This window comes from Microcebus murinus, chromosome 3 (assembly GCF_040939455.1).
Source record: "Microcebus murinus isolate Inina chromosome 3, M.murinus_Inina_mat1.0, whole genome shotgun sequence".
Lineage (NCBI taxonomy): Eukaryota > Metazoa > Chordata > Mammalia > Primates > Cheirogaleidae > Microcebus > Microcebus murinus.
The window spans coordinates 67078876-67100249 of record NC_134106.1 but is presented as its reverse complement, the minus strand read 5'-3'; the positions used below and the strand labels follow the sequence as shown (position 1 = coordinate 67100249).

Genomic DNA, 21374 nt, shown 5'->3' with positions numbered 1-21374 from the left:
ATGGAGATTATAATTGCTGTTTGCTCTGTCTGCCCCACAGGACTCCTAAGCTCAGATGTATAGGAAAATGTTCTGCAAACTATAAAAATAAACTAAATTCATAAATGATAATTACTATGCTTAATAGTAAAACCTAACACCTAATAACAACAGCAGCATAATAATAGCAATCATTGTTTACCCCCCACTGTGAGATAGGCATTCAGCTAAACATTTTGATTCTTACAATAACGTAATGAAATAATTTTAATCCCTATTTTATAAATGTATGAATAGGCTGAGTTGAGTAAATTTTCCAAGGTGTCGCATCTAGCAAGTGGTAGAAGTGGGGAACCAGTTGAGGGTTTCAGAGCTCATGCTTTTAACCATCACAAATACCCTCCAGGCAAATAGATGAGCTTAAAATATTTCTATGTGCCTTAAACATGCAGCAAACCCATCCAAGCCAGCCCATATAAATAGTTCTGTGCATGTGCAGTTTGCTAATTGCATGTAAATGTGTCTCCTACTCATGCTGTTATTTTTTGAATTACTCATTTTTAAAGGCAAGAGGGCTATTTTTCAGTTGGTCAAGGACCTCCATAAATTAAAGGAGACATGGATAACAGCAAAGGGTCTGTAAATGGGCCTAGGGAGATTAGACTTGTGTTATTAGTGCTATAGGTTAAAGGAATAAACGAAATGTGTAGCTCACTGCACTTGATGGCTGCCGACTGAGGGTGAAGCCTCAGTTCTGTCTATGTGCTGCTCAGAGGGAGGGTCTTCTTTCAACACACAGAAACTACCTTGGGTCTATTCTTAATTTCCTCATTCCCTACTGTTAATACCAAACAGTTAGGTTGTGAAAGTTTGTCTTATATATAAAATGGCACACTTAGCCTCTACCGAGGCAAGAGGATTGCTTGAGGCCAAGAGTTCGAGACCAGCCTGAACAAGAGTGAGACCCTGTCTCCACAAAAAATAGAAAAACTAAGCAGGCAAGGTGGCACATGCCTGTAGTCCCAGCTACTCCAGAGGCTGAGGCAAGAAAATTGCAAAATTGCTTGAGCCCAGGAGTTTGGGGTTGCAGCGAGCTATGAGGACACCACTGCACTCCAGCCTGGGCAACAGAGCAAGACCTTGTCTCAAAATAACAACAACAAACCCTGTAAAGTATCTAGCCTCTAAAATCTCTACCCTTTAAAAATCTGTGAGATTAATGTGTGTCAATTACAGAGGCCCCAGAAGATCTTGTGATTCGTCCAGAGTCACCCCACCTGTCAATCATAAAACAGGAACAATCCATTTGTCCCTGGTGCTCAATCTCCTCTACAACAGCCTCTATAGAGAAGCAAAAGAGAAAATGTTGAAGAAATATTCAAAGTAATTCCACCTAGATATATGGGTAAAATGTAATAAGGACCATTTAAAGAAAAGGTTCAAATGTATATGAGTTTCACTGGGAGAAGGATGAGAAGATAGGTTAGCAGGAGAGTTTGGGTGACTCATGAGGAAGGATTTTCCAGCAGAGTTCTATACCATTGGGGTGGGTTGCAGACTAGACAATATAATTAGAGATCTAAGGCCATGTTAAAAAAAAAAATCTCCCAAGTCAGGAGCAACTGGCCACCAGTATCTCCAGCATGGATTACTCTGGAGGCTCCTGCCCGATTGCCTTGCTTCTTGCCCTTGTCCTGTGCATCCTACTCTCACCAGCATAGCCAGGTGGTCCCCATAAGGTCTAAGTTAGATCATACCATTCCCCTGCTCAGAACCCTCCAATGACTCCCATCTCATTCAACATGGTCTTGCACTTGCCATTCCCTCTGCCCAATGCGTGCTCCCATAAAATACCTGTAAGGCTTGTTTCCTCCTCCTCCAAGTCTTTCTCAAATGTTGCCCAATCAGTCGCCATCCTTCATAAAATCCATGTCACCCTGAACTTTGTCCCCTTTACATTGCCTTGATTTTCTCCATGGCACAACATTTGGCATTGTATTTACTAGGGACTTTTGTCTACTTTGTTCACCTCTTTATTTAGGTAGGCTCCAACAGTGTGGGCATCCATAAGCTTTCAGCAAATATTTGATAAATGAATGATCAAGATTGAATTACCAATTAAAAATAAATCACACTGAATTATTTTTAATTTAGTTAAGAAAACAGCCAGGAATCTTAGAAGGCCATGTTGATTAACTGGAAAATGACAACCTATAATAAGTAAATGTATTTTGTCACATAAGTAGCATCTAAAGCCTTTTCAATCTTTTATTTTCTAGCTATGATAAATAAAAGAGTCCAATCCTTGAAGTATTGATTATATTGTTCATTTTTAAATTCTTTCATTAAGGATATAAGGATAAACTTCATCTCAACAGTATGAGGAAAATAAATATTTCTTAGAAACCTACTAAGACCCAGCTCTATGCTAGTCCTTTATAGCTGTGGTAATCCTTGTCATCATTCACAGACAAGGAAACTGATAGCATGCTGGTGACCCAAAATAGTTAAGCTATAGATTCTAAACTTGACTGCTTTACAGTATCCTCATGGTCCCAGTAATTTTTTTCATGGTGTCTCTAGGCTTAAAAAAAAAAAAAAAAAAAAAAAAAAATTCCCTAATGGATGTTTTTTGATTTAGCAGCTTAGCACAATTAACTTAATCCATTCTTGTGACCTAATAACTTAGTATCTGTTGTAGACTATACTATTCATCAAATCTTGGAATCCAAATGTACACCTGTTGAATCTTGAAATTGCTTTTTATTCCAGTGATCATCACAAACCCAGCCTCATAGATATATGATATCAAAAGAAATGTGCCAACCTAATGCTTAAAGTATGAACTATCTTCAGTAGTATTTCATGTAGAATCTAAGAGACATCTATATGTTACCCTGGATTTTTTTAAATATCTTGTAATGTTCCAGGATACCTTGATACATAGTTTATATGCCTTTATCTGAAACCTGTCCCAGGCCCTATTATTTCTTTGCCCTGCTTTCAAAAGTATCATACACAACCAAATTAATGAGTTCTGATTACAAAAGATTACTGTATAGATATCACTGTAGATCTTTCAGGGTAATTCTCATGAGAAGCAATTACAGTTTTGTTGAATACACATCTCCTGAAACCAAAATATTACCACCTTCTACCTTGCCTGCCTATCTTAACTTCCAAAACTATAAATTTAACTCTTTGTGGCCTAGATATGCACTTGATCCTGATTATTTGTAGATTCCTTATTTGTGAATTTGCCTACTACCTAAAATTTATTTGTAATCGCCAAAATCCATGCTCATGGTGCTTTTGTAGTCATTCCTGAACATGCTTGAGTGTAAAAAATTGAGTCAACCAACATGCATGTTCCCAGCTAAGGTCAAACAGCACAATGTTCCACACTCTTGTTTAAGTGTTCATACTGTAATCAAGAGCATTTTTTATAGTTTATTTAGTGCCACATTTTTTTTTTTACTTTTTCTTGGTGATTTCTTTAAAATGTCCCCCAAATGTAGTGCTGAAGTGTCATCTAGTGTTGTCAAGTGCAAGAAGGCCATAACGTGCATTACAGAGAAACATACATGTTAGATAAACTCTGTTCAAACATGAGTTAGTGCTGTTGGCCATCAATGTAATGTTAACTAATCAACAGTACATATTAAATAAGGTGTCTTTTAAATACAAACCCACATAAAACAAGGTTATATATTGATCAGTTGTTCAAAATGTGACCAGAAGTTCAAGTAGCCTTACTTTATCTTCCCCCTAGGAGAAATGGTTCAGTATTTGTTAATTTAGTGTTCGCTGTGAAATTATAGACCATAACTACTACAAATAATGAGAGAATTGACTGTATATTTGCCATTCATTTCTTAAGCTACCTTGTGAGGATAATCAGAAAATGCCTGTGTACCTGACAGATCACAGAAGATGAGCCTCAGCAAGAAGCAAAGAAAAAATAGTCTCTTGGAGGAGAGGCAGAGTATTCTTGCTCCAAGAGAGAAGAAAGATCTGTAAAGGTGAGATGGGAATACAGAAGGAGCAAACTTTGTCTACTTCTGAGGGTTGCCTGGAGCTGGCCTGGAGCATTCATATACTAACTTTACCATTAAATATGTATCTATTGCCAAGAGGCAAGGTGATGGAAAGTTTGACCCTTTAGTCTTTTCCATGTTTTTTAGAGGGGGAGGAAAAAAAGACTTTCTCGAAGTATAATCAGCACTTTGGGAGGGAAGGAGACATGGTCAAATTTGCTGGGAAAGAAACAATTCTACTTGACTTATTGTCTATCTTCCTGACTTAGTATAATGGAGATTTTTTTTTAAGTAGACTTAATTATTATACTCAGAAGAAAAAAAAAAACCAAGAAATTATTTAAAGAAAAAATGAAGCCATTTGAGTGCTGAATGGAAAGGATTTTAAAAATAACAATTTGTACATATTGTACATTTCTCTTTTCCTAAATTTTAAGTGGTGTGAAATCCATTTAATAAAATCACTTGAAATGTCAAGATGGAGGAATGACACTTTATATGACAAAGATATGGCATTTTTATCTAAAATTGTGGTTTTTTACAGCTCATGAATGAATAAATGAATGATGGCTATAAACTTTCTTAGCCTCCCAGATGAATGGTTGTCACAAAAAATGTGAAGGCTAACAAAGCAGAAAAATGGCAAAAGAGGGAATATGTCTTGAGGATTATAGCGGGATTTAATGCCAAATGCTTTGAAAACATAACTCTCATGGTCTATTACCTTATTTTACAAGTTAGTATTTAATGGGAAAAAATGATCTAATTTGTTATAGGCTTAAAAGGCTGACTATCCTTCCTTTGCCTTTCTTCCAGTTTTTGTATCTTTTTTTCTCTTTTGTCTTCCTATCTTTCTAGCCCCCCTTCCCCCACTCCACCTATTCCTACATACAGTATTAGGCTCTGTGTCAGACAAAATACCATAGTGAAAGGAAAAGAAGAGACAGCCTTTGCTTTCCAAAATTTTACAGTCCAGAGGAAGTAATAGACATAAAAGGAAATAGTGTAAAAAATACCATTACAAGCAGAAACAGGGGTAATTAAAGGATAGGGTCATTATTGTCAAAGGGGAAAAACAGGGGGAAAACATTTGAGCCAGGCTTTCAAAGATGGTCAGAATCTGACAGTTATAAAATGGGCACATCAGAACCACAGGTGAGAGTCATAAAATTACAAATCTGAATTTCATGTTTTTAAGTATAATTAGTATTGTCTGATACAACTGATTTCATGCCCTGATAGTTTTGAATTGATCATGGAATTATTATGAAAGGACGACTAATATTTAACATATAAAAAAATCAAGCTGACTTGAAGATGAGAAGATGGTATTTGGGCTCTCAAGTGAAGGCATTAGTGGAAGTTTCAGGAGAAGCATAGATGTCAATAAAGAGTGAAAAACCCTTTCTGCTTTACTCTGGATTGTTCATGCCACTTCAGAAGCACTACAGTGTATTCTGGATACCACAGTTGTCTAGGCATAGACAACAATGCCTAGATTCATGGCTTCAAGAACATCAGTGTTTGGAGAAGAATACACTATAGGTAAAATCCTCAAAGGGCTAAGAATCTACGACTCAGAGAACAAATCACAGATACTTCTTGAAATACCTGAAGGTCCACACACGTTAAATGGATTAGTTGGTTGTTACTGTTTTTTAGTGTTTTCTTTTGGGGAGGAGGCTTGTTCTAGGTGTTCAATGATTGCTCAGAGAAAATTATCAAAGCCCACTCAGCAAATACCTCATGGTTTCATTGATTAGCCTCAGAGTCATCTGTGGAGGCTGAAGGTCAAGATGAGGGTGAGGATATATAATCTAGGACTGCCTCATTTAACACAGTGGCCACTAGCTATATGGAGCTACTGAGCACTTCAAATATGGCTAGTGCCACATGTTCAAAGGTTAACATTTTTGATACATTTGGTTTAATAAAATATATTGTTAAAATTATAATTTCATCTGTTTCTTTTTGGTTTTTTAATGTATCTACTAGAAAATGTAAAATTATAAATATTTCTACTGGACATTATTATACTCTTGGGATTAGTATTCCAGAAGCCCCATCTCTGCTTCAATCATAATAGCCATAAATGTGTCTGTGTCATCAATTGTACTTTTGCACAGGCAGTTTATTTGAAGAAAGAGTTCTCTAAATAGTTTGAATGCTATTATGCTAAACTATTGGTAAAATGAGAAAAAAGTCTCATTGTTTACTAGAATATTATGCAGCAGTTATATAGAATGAGCTAAGCTATGTGTCTTAAAAGAGAAAGACGCAGTCTCACTGGGGGGTGCACAAGTTGCAAATGATACTACATGAGTTTTAAAGAAACTTATAGTGTATATTTTCAGGTTTGTGATCTTTATATAACTATTTAGACAATAGTTTGGAGGACTCATTCCTACCTGACAACCAAAGTCTGAGGATAAGAAGATAGTCAGATGGGTGGTGGGAAAAGGTTTGATGTCAGGTTATCTGGCTTTATTTATAATGCTTCAATTTTTTTTTTTACCAGAAGAATGCAATTATGTATCACTTTAAATTTGAAAAATAACTTATTAAGTATTATAAATACTATGAAACTGGGTAATCTTCAGTTCTTACAGGCCCATGATTTTCTGATCCTGATGGGAAGATGGTGTTAGTAGGAAGCACAAATGGAAAATATCAGGGGTAACCCTAAGTTGGCATTACATTTTGGAAATAATGCATGCAGGAAGTAGGGAGGGCATCACACTTTAGGATATTCAGTGCTAATCTAGGCTTGTTGGGATCACTCATCCCTCTATAAGTAAAAAGTCTACCTTGTCTGAGTAAAGAAACCATACAGCTTCCCAAGTTAAACTGAGTCAGTCAATAAATCAATCAGTCAATAAATAAATAATAAATAATAATTCTTTGGGGTCTGTATCAGAAGCTCCAACCAGCTCAGAGCTACAGAGGCCTCACATACCCGGATCATCAGCACAGCCTTTCTGATGTCCCGAACACCATCATATACCAGGCGAGAGGCATCGATGAACTCATTCTCCTCAAATGGTTGAGGGACGTTGGCACTCAGGGCTTCAATGGCAACCTCTACTTGTTCAGCGAAGCGTGGCATCACTGGGTTAAACAAAATGAAAAGCAGTGGATTAGGCAATTTTTCTTTCATTACCTCTCATCCAGCTTTTGGGTAAGGCAGCAGGCTCTCGGACATTCCACCAGTCCCATGGAGCAGGCTGCTCATCTGTCCAGTTTGGGGTAGGACCAATTTAGTGGTCTCTGTGCTGCTTACCTCAGCAGGAATGGCAAACTGTTACCTCATGCATGGTGACAGTTTGCAAAAGAGAAAATTTTAAAACCTGTCCAAAGTAGTGTAGTGCAGTGTATGAGTATAGATTTCATGTTATCCTGAGTTGAGTTCCGCTTCTGCTAAGTACAAGCTGTGAATCCTTCGCCAAGTTTTCTTAACAATTCTATATCTGTTTGTCTATAAAATTTAATAAGATTCTACCTAAATTCAATGGGATAATACATACACAAAAATATCGGATGAAATCTGGCCCTTTGAAGTATCAATATTTAACTAATAGTAGATGTTATAGTCATAGCTGGTGAGTAGCAGACCTCACCCCACATGGCTTCACTATAAGGTGTGAATGAAGTGATCCAGTCCATTTCACTTTGGTCAGGAATGCAGGATTTGAGACATGGAGGCAGGGGTGAGGTGGGGTTGGGATGAAGGGAGACTGTGGAAGGATTAAGAGGAAAAACATTCCAGCAGAAAGGGCTATGGAAAGAGAAGACCAGTGGACTCAGAGATAAATTGTCCCATTTCACCAGTATTATTTTGATACAAAAAAAAAGATGCATATATAAGTTTCTAAAATGCTGACATCTTTCTTTTCACAGGGACACCTGCACACACCCTGGAGGTTTGTGGAAAGATGCCTGAAAGCCTCCATAGACTACTTTAAAAATGCTGCTGATTCACTGATTCTCAAAAATTATAATTCAATTTTCTCACCTGTTATCTTGTAACACTCAATTCATACAGCAAATAAAAGCCAAAAGCACAATTCATTTTATTTACAAGGATGATAAAATAGAAACATCATTCATCTATTTCCATTTCTGAACTTTCATGCCCGATTCATCTTTATACTCACTTTCATCCTCTGTGGATACTTTACCATCCATTTGAATCTCTGTGTGAGAAACTCTGCTAAATTACTTTACTCTTTAGGATCAGAGTATTCAAGAAAAAACATTCCTGGAAAAATGTGTTTCTACTAGGAAAAGTCAAACTTTAAAAATAATAATAGTAAAAAAAGGAGGTAGTTGGGGAAAAACAGAGTGACCATTCTTTCATTAGAAATTTTCAAAACCAAAGCATGCACGAGGTGAATTGCCTTCTGTGGGTGCATTACTACGAATGGTTCTCTATACTATTTGAATTTTTCATTTGGGCTTTTGAACTATATTTAGAGAAAATGTGGGGAATATTGAGCTGTGTGGCTACAAAAATAAATCAAATAAAACTACATTTCTAAAAACAACTGCATTAAACTCAGACTATTTCAGTTATCCATTTGGGTTGAGATTAAACTTTTTTACATGACTGAATAATACAGATGATTGAAGTTGACCTCCTTAAACATGAAAGCATTTTGTATGTATTAGCATACAATGAGGATGAGCAATGTTCTTAAATATAATTACAAATTCCCTTCCTTTCTTAAACAGAGTAATATTAATTCCATTGTATTTGATGTCTAAGCTGTCATAATCATGACCATCAATAATTTTCAGATTTATATAACATTGAGTAGTATCTTTGGATGCATAAAATTTTTTTCTCCTATAGTATAATTGAAAAATAATTAGCACTCCTACATGTACATAGGATACATACAGTACCCCCACAAATTGATAAGGAAAAAAACAAAAAATTGACATAGGATTAGCATATTTAGTTCACAGAAAAGAAAATCATATTTCTAATACACGATATCATGCTTGACTTCACTAATAATTGAACAAATTATAGTGTAAATAAGGAGATATCATTTTATACTTGTGGAGATGGGCAAACTAAAGTATACTACTACTAATCTTGCAGAGCATGTGGATAAAAGGCAACCTTTCTATTGCAGATAGGAATGCAAATGGGTACACATCCTTTTGGTGAGCACTTTGACAAAATTTAGTAAAATACAGTCTCAAACAATGAGTTGGACATTACATAGGGCATGGCCAAATATTGACTTCTAAAGAGATACTGACTAGGAGTGGTGAGTAACTGCACATTGGAGTCATGAAAATGTCTTTGTGTCTCTGTGGTTACAGTTGTTTCTTGTTAGGTTGTATAATCTAAGAGTTGAGAAGAAGAAAATTATACCAAAGCCAAGAATGAAAATAACTGCTTTAAAGGAGCTCTGTCAATGGCTACGGTGCAGTTCTACTCTGAATCTTCTAACTCAGGAACTGCTGCGAGATGCTCACTCCAGATCCACAGGTAGTACGTCTGAGTACAAAATGGACTTAGGGATATGCATGGGGGACACCCTATAAATTAAAGTGAATAAGCCCTGAAGTCAAAGTTTGAATGGAAAAAGCAAACTGAAAAGAGGTATCATTCGTGAGAAATTATAAAATACACAAAAAAGCATGGTGCATAATTTAAACATATATGCATAATTATATGTTCTTGCATGTTCTCAAAGGATACATACTTTAAACACAGTGGTCACATTGGAGGGGAAGGGAGACATATCTTTTATATTAGTCTGGGGTTTTTTTTTTCCTTTGAATCTTTTCATAATTCAAATATTTAAAAAGAAATCAGTGAAGAGTTCTTAAGGTTGTACTTCCGTAGTATAGAATTGGGCTTTAAAAAAATAAAGTTCTATCACACAGCCCAGAATATAATAATGGTAATTTGATCAATATCATTAAATGAGGAAGTCCCTCAGAAATTGTGACTGTGATCCAATGCTTAATATTCTAACCTTAGTAACTTCCAACTAGAGAATTGAGTTAGGAAAGTGCCCACCACCCAGACCTCCAACCCCATGAACATCTTTGCATGAGGAACTTAGTTGAGTCTGAAATGGCCAGAAAGGTTGCTGGGTTGCTTTATTTGTATAAGGTCATCCTAAAGAAGAGACAGGAAAAAGCACAATGCAGGAGGTGACATGATATTTTGCTCCAACCACCTCCAGGCCTGATTCTGTGCCAAAGGAGGAGAGAGAAAAGATGAAACCTAAAGGAACTCTTCATGAAAGATTTTCTGGGATTCTGGACACACCCAGCACTGCTCTGAAAGCCCAAGTTTGGAGAAGGATCTTCTATTTGCACTAGCACAGTACGGGATCTCTCTAGTGAGATTTGAATGGTAAGGCCTTGGTATGATCCCCGGTGTTATTGATCTGGCATTGTCAGAAGAGGCAGAAACAAGGTCCTTTTATGAAGAGATTGGAACAGAAATACCATTAACCTTTCAAGGAAAAAAAAATGGTGTGGGCAAGGGGTGAAGAACTCTTATATTTTTCAAATGAGAGCTCACAGTGCAATTTAGCCTTAATATTTAAATGACCTTATTATTTAAATGACCTCCAGAAGCCAATAAAACCTAGAACTTGAATTCATACAATTGATTATATTTACTGTAACTGACAAGATATCCATTTATCTTACCACAGGTCAGTGTTTTTCTGGGTTGGACCCTTAAGAAAAATCTTTTTCTGGTAAGAGCATTTAATACTCATTTGTTTAGAGCTTAGGCAACTGCTACTGTTCTTTGACCAACATAAATTTGCTGTCCATGTTGCTGCTCTCTTTCCTAGTTTAATTTGCGCCTGTTTTGTTTATAAGAGTGGTAAGACAGAAGAAAACATAAGTTTATAAAACAATGATCCATCTTGACAGAACCTAAGATGTTAGCTTGACTATGAATTCTTATAACATCTTGGTGATGTCTAAAAAATTAAATACCCCCAAAGTAACACTGAGATAGAAAAAGCCTCAAACTACTTCAAATATGCTGCTGCTTCTCCCTCACACTAATTAGGACAAAACACAGCATTGCCTTTGTGATTCACACATTATATACCAACAGAGTTTCTGATACAGGAATATAAATAGAAGCTTCTTTTTACTTTCTGAATTATAACTCAAAATGTGGGCACCACTTTGCCATTATTTATCAAAAATGCTGAATTGCTCTTAATAGCTTAATGTCCTGAAAGGGTGATCAAAGTTGAAAATAAACTTTTAAATTCTAGCTATACTTTTGTATGCAGAGTGCACACTAAGCCACAAAATAGTGACATTCCAGGAGCAATGAAATCAGAGTTAAGTATGCATATAAAAATCAAGGTCACATCATTCTAGTGTTGATCGAGATCCTAAACCAGAGGTGAGGAAGTTCTGGAATAAATCCTCCTGAGAGAATTCAGAGGTGAAGTTTCAGAGCACAGGGTGAGTCAGTAAAATGAATGAGACGTTGTGTTAAATATGCAAATAGAACTGCTGACAACCAAAAGGGCAAAATCCAAGGTTAACCAGATGTAGTGGAGATGAACAGCCAGCCAACCCCACTGCCTCTGAATAACTATCTAAAAGGTCCATACCCAGCTTCAAATACACCAATGATCTCCTATACTGCAGAGGGAACAACAAAATCTCTTTACCAAGAAATAAACATAAACAAGCATCTGACACCTGCCTGTACTTCCTGTCTCTGCCTGTCTCACCATCTATTCCAACATACGCTCAAAATGTTCCAATGATACTGCATTACTTCTGTGTCACCAAATAGGAAATGGAGACCTACCACATCATAACATGTCCATGATTAATTTATTCTTTCATACTGAAATCTACTTCCTTCTCCTTGGCCCAAGTGAACTCCTCAATTTTAAATATTAAGTTTAGAATTGACTGCCACTGTGAAGCTTTCTTTAACCCCAGACACACAACGTAGACAATTTTTTGTAATTTTATAGCATCCTAATCATGTATACACTATTGTAGTACTTAGGACACTCTATTAGGACAATTTGTTGACATTTCTGTATGTCAACTCGTTTGCATATGAGTTGCTTTCAAACTGAGACAATTTTTCCTTCATTCTTCATATTTTAAACCCTTGTCATGCTTTTGTCACAGAGAAGCTATCCAGTTGGGAAGAGAAGGATGAGAAGTAAAAGAATGGGATAGGAATGAAGGGGGGTTATGGCAGGAAGAATTCATTTGTCACCCAGTATTTCATGGACAAAATTAGTTGCACCAAACTTCACCTACTGAGTCTTTTTTTGCCCACCATTTCACATCAGTTCAGTAATTTTATTAGAGAGTTTCATGAGTCACTAACCAAGTTCTTAGCGGGCATTCTAGGTTTGGTGTCCAGGAACCTTTCAGAAATCTGAGCTCAGAATCCTTTCAGAATTACTTTTTCAGTAGGAGTGTCACCATTGGACAGGAGAAAGGTTCACACTTCTAGTCTCAACTAGTTCCCCAAGGCCAAAAAGCACACCTGTATGCATAGGGCTTGCCCAGTTGTCATGGCTCAGTCAGCCAATACACTTCAAGTGTGTTCCCTGAACAAATATTATTATGGAGTAACAGAAGGAAAAATAGACAAAGCCCCTGTTCTAGAGAACCAGTCTAATATTAATATAAAATAGAAAAATAAGAATAAGAATGTTTAAAGAAATCTGGAAAGAAAATATCTGGACTGTCTTCACCCCAAGACTCTCTGCACCCACCCAGCTACGCAACCTTTTCTTTGTTTACAGCAGACAAAATTACTTCTGGACAGAACTTGGAGGTACATTCATATGATTTACCACAAAAAAGGGCAGGCCTTGTGGGAAACATCCCATCAATTAGTGCTTAATCTGAAAATTGGGAAGCTGATATGATTTATTTGGAAAACTGAACCTCTCAATTTAATGCCCTTCAGCAGGACTATATCATTCTTGTGATAATCTAAATCTGCCCTCAGGACAAGATTTGATAAATTCACTCCTAGAACTGTTCTTTTTATTTTGATTGCCAAGAAGGACAGTGTTAAGCATTGTGCTCCATTATGAGCAGATTACTAGATCCATGAGGAAAGGGAATCTTTAAAAGACTTTGCCAAAAAAGGTAGTAGCTTGCAAAACAACAAAAACCCAGACAATTCAAACTCAACTTGCCTAGCTCAAAGGAAACACTGTTTCCAATAAGCTGCTCAACTTCATCTAACATTCTAGTGTCCCTTCTCTCTCAAACTTATACCGCTTTAGACTAGTTGATTGAACTTAAATTTCAAGTAAAATATCCTCAAATGCTTTTTGAAACTGTGGTAGAAACAGTATAGAAATACAATTTACATACTTTCTCTTAATTTAAAATCTGCCTCTGTCTAGACCAATGATGTACTAGCTTTTATGGTGTTCTCTCTTGAGAATGTGCCGTTGGGTTGAAAGATGTTGAGCATTGGAATCTGGGAGCAAGGACAAAAGTAGCCCAGCCTAATCGGCTCCTTATTTGGTAGTGATTGCTTATCAGCTATCTCTACCTCTCCAGATAACCATCATCAGCAGCAGCACAGCCAGTCCTATTTCTTCCATCCTGTGCGCATTCTTGGTCTTTCTTGTATTAGAGTCAGTCATCTGTTCCCTCTGTGGGAGTTCCGAAAGGCTGCCATTTTCATAAAATCATGTTTGGAAAATTATAATGTATATTTCAAACATCAAAATCAAATTTAATTTCCAGAAGGCCATACATAACCCATGAGCTGAATTGTTTGATAAAAGATGAAAAAGGACTGCCTAAGAGGAGAAAAAAAAAAGAAAAACCTCTCTAAATTCCATTCATGATAACTACCCTAAGAGAATCAGGGAGCATCCATCTGCTCTTGTCTAGACACAAATTCCTTTCCCCGAGGAAAGAAAATGCTTGCTTGGAAAGTTCTTATATTTTAAAAATAAGCATTTTAAAAATAATCACAAATGGTTTATAACTTAAAAAAGGATGGCACATTTTATTCTGAAATATAAGGAACGAATAAAGAGTAGAACATGATGCCTTATTTAGCCTACAGTGTTTGTCAAAACTTTGCTTAATAAATAGTTTAATTTGGCATCAGTGAGGTTTAAATACTTAGATTGCATTAAGATGTAGTAAAGCACTTGCTAACAATTTATTGCACATGATTTATGAGATTCTAATCTTAACCATTAAGTATATAATTTTTAAAAGGGCATAATCCCCACAAATAAGTTACTGTGTCATTATGGTTTTTTAAATAAACTTTTAAAACTCTTCATAGGGACAGGGTCTTGCTATGTTGCCCAAGTCTCAGGCAATCCTCCCCAGCCTCAGTCTCCCAAAGTGCTAGGATTAGAGGGATGAGCGATGAGCCACTGGGCCCAGCCTGAACATTTTTGAGCATCAACTCTAATCAAGGCTGGAGGGAATGAAGAGGTGGTCTCATATCTCAGGAGGTAAAAAAAAAAAAAAAAAAGAGTTAATACATACCCATACACCTCCCCGGCAGAAAGATGGACAGAGAACAGACTACAGGAAAACAGGTATCAACATTAAGCCAGGAAATAGAAAAATGGGAAAATACAGATTGTGAAAATAGGGCAGAATATAGTAGGTGCCAAATGTATGACAGAGATAACAGGAGTAAATTGGGCTTGGCTAGTGTGGTTGGAGAGGGGACTTCCTTGTCACTGACAAGACATTGGCTCTTAGAATAGGAAATAGGCAAAGGTAAACCAGACAGGAAATCATTTTGGAGTCACTTTGACCATGACAAACAACTCCTCTGATTCTTACATTCACCCGTTACTTCAGGCCCTCTAGCTACTTGCAAAACTTCCCATTTTTCCTCATCAACACTGTTTCTAGAGTACTACAAGGATGTATACCACATGTGCTTCCAAACAAGCGACTGCCGACTGCCAGCATATTCTTTCTCTGATTCAAACACCAATCATTGACATGGCAGCTTCCCTTCTGTTGGCAAATCTGGGTGATGGATGGGACCTTACTACTGCCTTAGTTGTGCACGCCTGGGCCACCAATCCTAGTGGAAACCAGCACTGATTCTGCCAGACAAAGTTGCAGGCCCCTGATATGCCACGACTGCCACCTTGGATGTCGGGCACCGATGCCCTTGAAGTGACAAAGAAGCACCATGTCCTTTCCAGTGCCCAGGATTCTGAATCCATGCAGAACTGGAGATTCACATCTTTCCTCTTATTTTAGTTGGACAAATGGATACCATAAAAGTGCTATTTGTTTTGCTATGATGCCCAAGATTTATAGCAAATAAAAGCATAATTGCAAATATCTCTAAGTCCACCCCACCCCAGTTTTACTTGCATGTTAGTGGCTTTAGTGTCAGAATAAAATTATGTCTCTTACTTTCTCTTAAGTTATATTTTCCTTTTTAGCCATTTTGAAAATAAATGTAACATATTGTACATACTTTTCCTCACTTTGTCTTTTCTCTCTAACAATGTATCTAGAGATTATATGGAGAGTCATTCCCCATTCTGTTTTACACCTGTATAGTACTCCATTGTGAGAGACTGTACCATAATTCATTCAACTAGTGCCCTAGGGCTAGATATTTGTGTTGTTTCCAGAATATAATCTGATAACAAATAATCTTGTGCATATGTGTTTTTATATTTTTGCCAGTACATCTTAAGAACAGATCTTTAAAGCTGAAATTACTTTCTAAATGTTAAATGATATGTTCTTTTGAGAGATAATGTGAAATTTACTCCATTTTACATACCTATCAAAATATGGGACTATATATTTTTCTTCATCCTTGACAATAGAGTATGTTATAGAACTTTTGGATCTGTTGCCATTCTGGTGGGTAATGTTATTTCAGTATAATATTTAATTTGACTTTATCTTATCGTGAAAGCAGTCAAGCAGCTTCTCATTTGGTTAAGAGCCGTTTCCATTTCCATTTTGTAAACTCTATGGTTAAAGCTGTGTCTTCTGAGGTGGTTCTTCAGCCTCTTGTGCTGAGAGAGCTGGGCATGTCTTAACTGTAGAGTGCATCATTTACAAACAAGCCCCTGTAGAGAACATATTTTTTTGTTTCTGCATGGTCAGGGCTTTCTGAACAAAAATAACTGGTAACGTGGTTCAAAGGATGACTCAATAGCAGCCCTAAGATTGTGAAATAACCTGGGAGAGATTTACAGGCTTATCTCCTCCGAGATATGTTTACATTTCAAAGGGGAATAAAACCAGGAGCCATGTGCATTTATATTCCAAAAGGTTATAACAACCTGGGCTATTTGTTTACATTAAAGAGGAAAGGTCTCTTTCCTTCCCTCAGGAGAAGAAAGGAGCAATGAGCACTAATTCCTATATAGGCTCCCAGGTTCCAAATCTTGTAGTTCCTCACCTGTATTATGGACCTTCTGTATGTACAGAATCCATCTGCCCTCCTCACATTGCTCTGAGAGGGACAATGGAAGATAGAGAACTGGCGTGGTTACTGTTGTAATAAGTTTGTTCTCTGAGCCAGAAGCCTTGCATTTGTCCTTAGGATAAAATAAAATAGATATCAAAAACTTATCAGTCAGATCCCTATAATACCTAAAGTTTGTAGGTGTCAGTCATATACAAAGGCATGGGACAAATTATACATTGTCTATTTAAGGGCTACTAAGTGAATGAGATTTTTGTCATTCTTCTTACGCTTCTGACTACTTCCTACCACCACAAATACTAAAAGCAACATTTCCTCCATATCTGCATTATTTTGACTTTTCAGAAAGAAATAAAATAATTTTATTAGTGGTACATTAAAATACATTTAAAACAGATGTCTAAGCTGAACAATCTTGGTCATTACAGATTCTGTCAAAGTCCATTACTTACATAATCTAATTTTAAGATCAGTCATGGAGAAGTAAAATTAGACTATGGTTAGTCCTTCCTATGTATATTTTTGTCTTTCCAATAAACTTCTTCTGCACCACCTCCTTCTGATATTGGTCTTATCTCCTGCCACTGTCCAGCCACAGGGATAGGCAGGTCACCTAGAGCTGTCCAATCATAAAACTCTATTCCACCAGCAACAGAAATCAGTCCCAGTAAAGGAAGCAAACTCTAAACAGCTAATCAGATTGTTTCCCTTTGATATATAGCAAGTAGGAGGGAAGGAAATCTATTTATACTTGAATCTTAAACTGTGAGCCTGAGTCTGCTAGTGGACAGACTCTACTGGGGTGGAAAAAAAAGTGAAATGCCCTAATTGTTGCTATTTATTTAATCAATGCATGCATATAAAATGCTAGTTATGTGATAGTACCATTCTAGGCCTTGGGCACTTACAGAAACACTTGCTTCTAGGAACTGACAATCCAGTTGTAAGCACAGCCACTTATGCTGAATAGGACATACTAAATGTCAAGACTGATAGAGTCTTCTGTTGTTTCCAATGGAACTTGAGCTAGACCTTAAGGTCCAATAAGCAGACATAGAGGAAGAGGATGAGATGAAGAACATTACAAGGAGGAAAGAGGGGGAAGTGCGGAATAACAAAGGCACTGGTCCAGATGGAGCAGAGGGTTTATCCATAGGATTTATGGGCAAGGGTTGTCCATGCGAAGTGCAGTCACCAGGGAGCCAGGAAGAGTGATGCATACATCCAACGGTTAATAATATTGACCATTCTCAGATGCAAAAACATCAGGCAATACAGGAGAAAACTGAGGCCCAGAAGCATTACCTCATTTGTTTAAGGTCACAGCTACTTGGCAGCAGTTAAGAAACTGCTTTTCTGAGTTCTAACCTGGATTTATTCTACTGTGTTCTACTGGCCTGATGTACCCCTCAACATGGCTTCCAGTTTGGATGCTTTCTATTTGCTGATCCTTACATATTCTTCTAGGCAAAATATATAGAAATGGTGTAAAAAGCTTCTATTTTTTTTTATTTTTTTTTATTTTTAATTTGCTGTCCAGCTGTGAATTCTCCTATTCTTATAAAATTTTAGGTTATAGACTATGGAAGTAAAAATTATACCACTGAGCTGGGTGTGGTGGCTCACATCTGTAATCCCAGCACTCTGGGAGGCTGAAGCAGGCAGATCCACTTAAGGTCAGGAGTTCAAAACCATCCTGAGCAAGAGCAAGACCCCATCTCTATTATAAATAGAAAGAAATTAATTGGCGAAATAAAACATATATAGAAAAAATTGGCCGGGCATGGTGGCACATGCCTGTAGTCCCAGCTACTTGGGAGGCTGAGGCAGGAGGATTGCTTGAACCTAGGAGTTTGAGGTTGCTGTGAGCTAGGTTGATGCCACAGCACTCTAGTCCTGACAACAGAGTGAGATTGTCTCAAAAAAAAATTATACCACTGGTTAGGCCCATATATTCCTCAAAATAATGGAATTTTAATCTCTGCATGCAGAGTGCTCAACAACATAGAACCTCCATTTAAATATGCTGTGTTTTTATTTTTATTTTTATTTTTTGCAAGGGGTCTATTGTCCCCCACCCAAAGAAGAAATGTCTGGCAGAATCTCAAAGCTCTCTCAACCTAATTATGTTCACATTGCCATAAATTTGCATCAGCTATCAAATTTACAAAAATGACATTTCAATATAAATTGTCTAGTGAAGAATGAGCTTACTCTATGTAAACCCAAATATGATATCACTCAAAGTACTTTTGCCCTCCTCAGCCTCCTGCAGCAACCTGACTTTGTAAATGAGATCTACGAGGATGGGTCTCCTCAAGCGTGTACTTACTACCAAGCTGTTGGCAATTTGTTATAATTCAGGTTTTATTGAAGAGCCCATCAAATATGCCATGTAAGTATTTAATGGGTCTACTGTAGGTCCAATTTATTGTGTTTCCATCAGCCTAGCTTAGTTTTATAAAAAAAAATAAATAGGTAAATTTGTATATAATGCTGCTTTATAATCTCAGCTTACTAATAATCCACAGAATTTTCTTCAATTTAACTCAGCATTCATATCAAGATGAAAAGCACTTTTATGCAAAGTACTATCTTTACTGAGGAAAGAAAAAATAATTCATGGAAAATAAAGCACAGATGGTTCTGGCACTCTTTGGATACCTCTCAATTTTGTAGCCACTCAGCAGAGGCAGCTAGGTGGTACAGTGGGGTCTCCCTGCAGCAAGCCCACCCCTGCAGTCATTCACCTGTCTAAACAGGGCTGGCCTATGTTTGTAAACACTGTCAGAATCAACTTCTGGCTTAGTCAAGGCTTTTTGTTTTTTTGCAGATTGTTCTTTGTAACATACTCCTACCCCACTCCCTTCACCATACGTAAAATGGAGTACATAGGCTCCACTTACCCTGTTCAATCTTGTCCCTATTGGGGGATATTACTTTACCTTGGGGCAGTGAAGCTCAGTGCCTATTACTTTGCCCACCCCATTCAACACTGTCCTCCAAGGACATCTTGCAATGTCTGGAGACATTTTTGGTTATCACAACTTGGTGTAAGAGAGGGGGAAATACTGTAAACATCTAGTGAGTGAAGGCCAGGGATGCTGCTAAGCATCCTATAACGGACTGAACAGCCCCACTCCCCTCTCTTCCCAAGAAAGAAAGACTCAGACCAAAGTGTCAATAGTGCGGAGGTTTAGAACTTCTAACTTAGGGACTTGAATCTAACAACTCAAGGTGGGGTGTGTGTGTAGGGGGAGGGGAATTAGGCAGAACCTAGTAAATGTGGCAAGCCAAAAAAAAAAAAAGAAAAAGAAAAGAAAACCCCACATGACATTTTGTCTCTTTTCACTCTTGTTTCCTCTTGGTATCCTCTGCTTCTTGTCCACTGCCCCTCATAAAATGTACTCTCAGGACAAAGTTTGATAGACATATAGAAAAGTGACCAATTCAGTGTGGCTCTAATATATAGATATATACATTTTTAATATGAAAAACATTAACCCCCAAACAGACATTTGGGCACCAGTGATGTGCTCAACAGTCTGTATTTTGAGGACATATGTCTCTTTAGCACATCCAAACACTGACATTGGAACTAATTCATTTTAGAGAATATATATAGCCAATAAAACTTTTTTTTTTTTTTTTTTTTTTTTTGAGACAGAGTCTCGCTTTGTTGCACAGGCTAGAGTGAGTGCCATGGCGTCAGCCTAGCTCACAGCAACCTCAAACTCCTGGGCTCAAGCGATCCTCCTGCCTCAGCCTCCCGAGTAGCTGGGACTACAGGCATGCGCCACCATGCCCGGTTAATTTTATATATATATTAGTTGGCCAATTAATTTCTTTCTATTTATAGTAGAGACGGGGTCTCGCTCTTGCTCAGGCTGGTTTCGAACTCTTGACCTCGAGCAATCCGCCCGCCTCAGCCTCCCAGAGTGCTAGGATTACAGGCGTGAGCCACCGCGCCCGGCTGCCAATAAAACTTTGTACAATCATAATCACAGAACTGATCCTGTGGTCTTCCTCCAACTCCATGTATCTAGTCTGGGTAAGAACATTTCCCAGCAATTCTAATTAGCAATCAGTGAGTTAACAGCTAAAGTTTTTTCTTTCATTTCTTTGGCAACCTCTCTAGTTATTCATAAAGAAAGAACATTATTCCTATTTAAGAAAAAAAAAAGAGCAATTGTGGACAGAAACAAAAGTAGTTTTATACCTTTTTATATTCTAATTCTTAGCCCACTAATGTCTACTTTTCCTTGGCATGTATTCCTATGTTTTCTACTATAGTTGTATATAAACTGTCTATTTCAATTTCTACCTGGTTACTCTTGTTAAGTTACTCTTAACAAATCTTGAAAAACAGTATAAATGTCTTGCTTATCTACTTAATTAGGAATTGGATGTGGATAGCAAAATAAGGAAGATACCTTTAGTTAAGTCTTCAAAGTGCCCAATAACTGGGCAAGGAAGAGCTGGGAGAATTATCCAAGCTCTAAACACATAAGAGAAAGATCTTAATTAGCAACAACAATCCAGGATATATGACTGTTTCATTGATTGACTGAGTCATTTTTTTGCAGAACAGTCAACCAGAAAACTATTTACATTTCAAGACTTTGGGTGAAAATTATGTTAAAATATTTTAGTCAACTAAGCAACTGTCATTGCCTTTAGATTCTGACCCAATGGGCATGACTCTTATTATTAAACCAGCCCAAAATATAATTTAAAAAATCTAAAATGTCTTTTTTAAAATTTTTTTCCAGCATAGTGGGGGGTACAAATGTTAAGGTTATGTATATTGCCCTTGCCCCCTTCCCCCCTTGAGTCAGAGCTTCAAGCATGTCTATTCCCCAGTTGGCGCTCATCGCATTCATTATGTATGTATATACCCATCCCCTCCC

At 37.2% G+C, this 21374-nt stretch overlaps 1 protein-coding gene across 1 annotated transcript in view; it reads right to left on the bottom strand.

Annotated features, from left to right (window-relative positions):
- The window catches only part of CTNNA2 (catenin alpha 2), a 1049805-nt gene that overhangs the window by 66882 nt on the left and 961549 nt on the right, over window positions 1–21374 (bottom strand). Inside the window, exon 13 of the mRNA XM_012742713.2 lies at window positions 6973–7124. Coding sequence (XP_012598167.2) covers window positions 6973–7124 — 152 coding nt within the window. The remainder of the gene's footprint in view (window positions 1–6972; window positions 7125–21374) is intronic.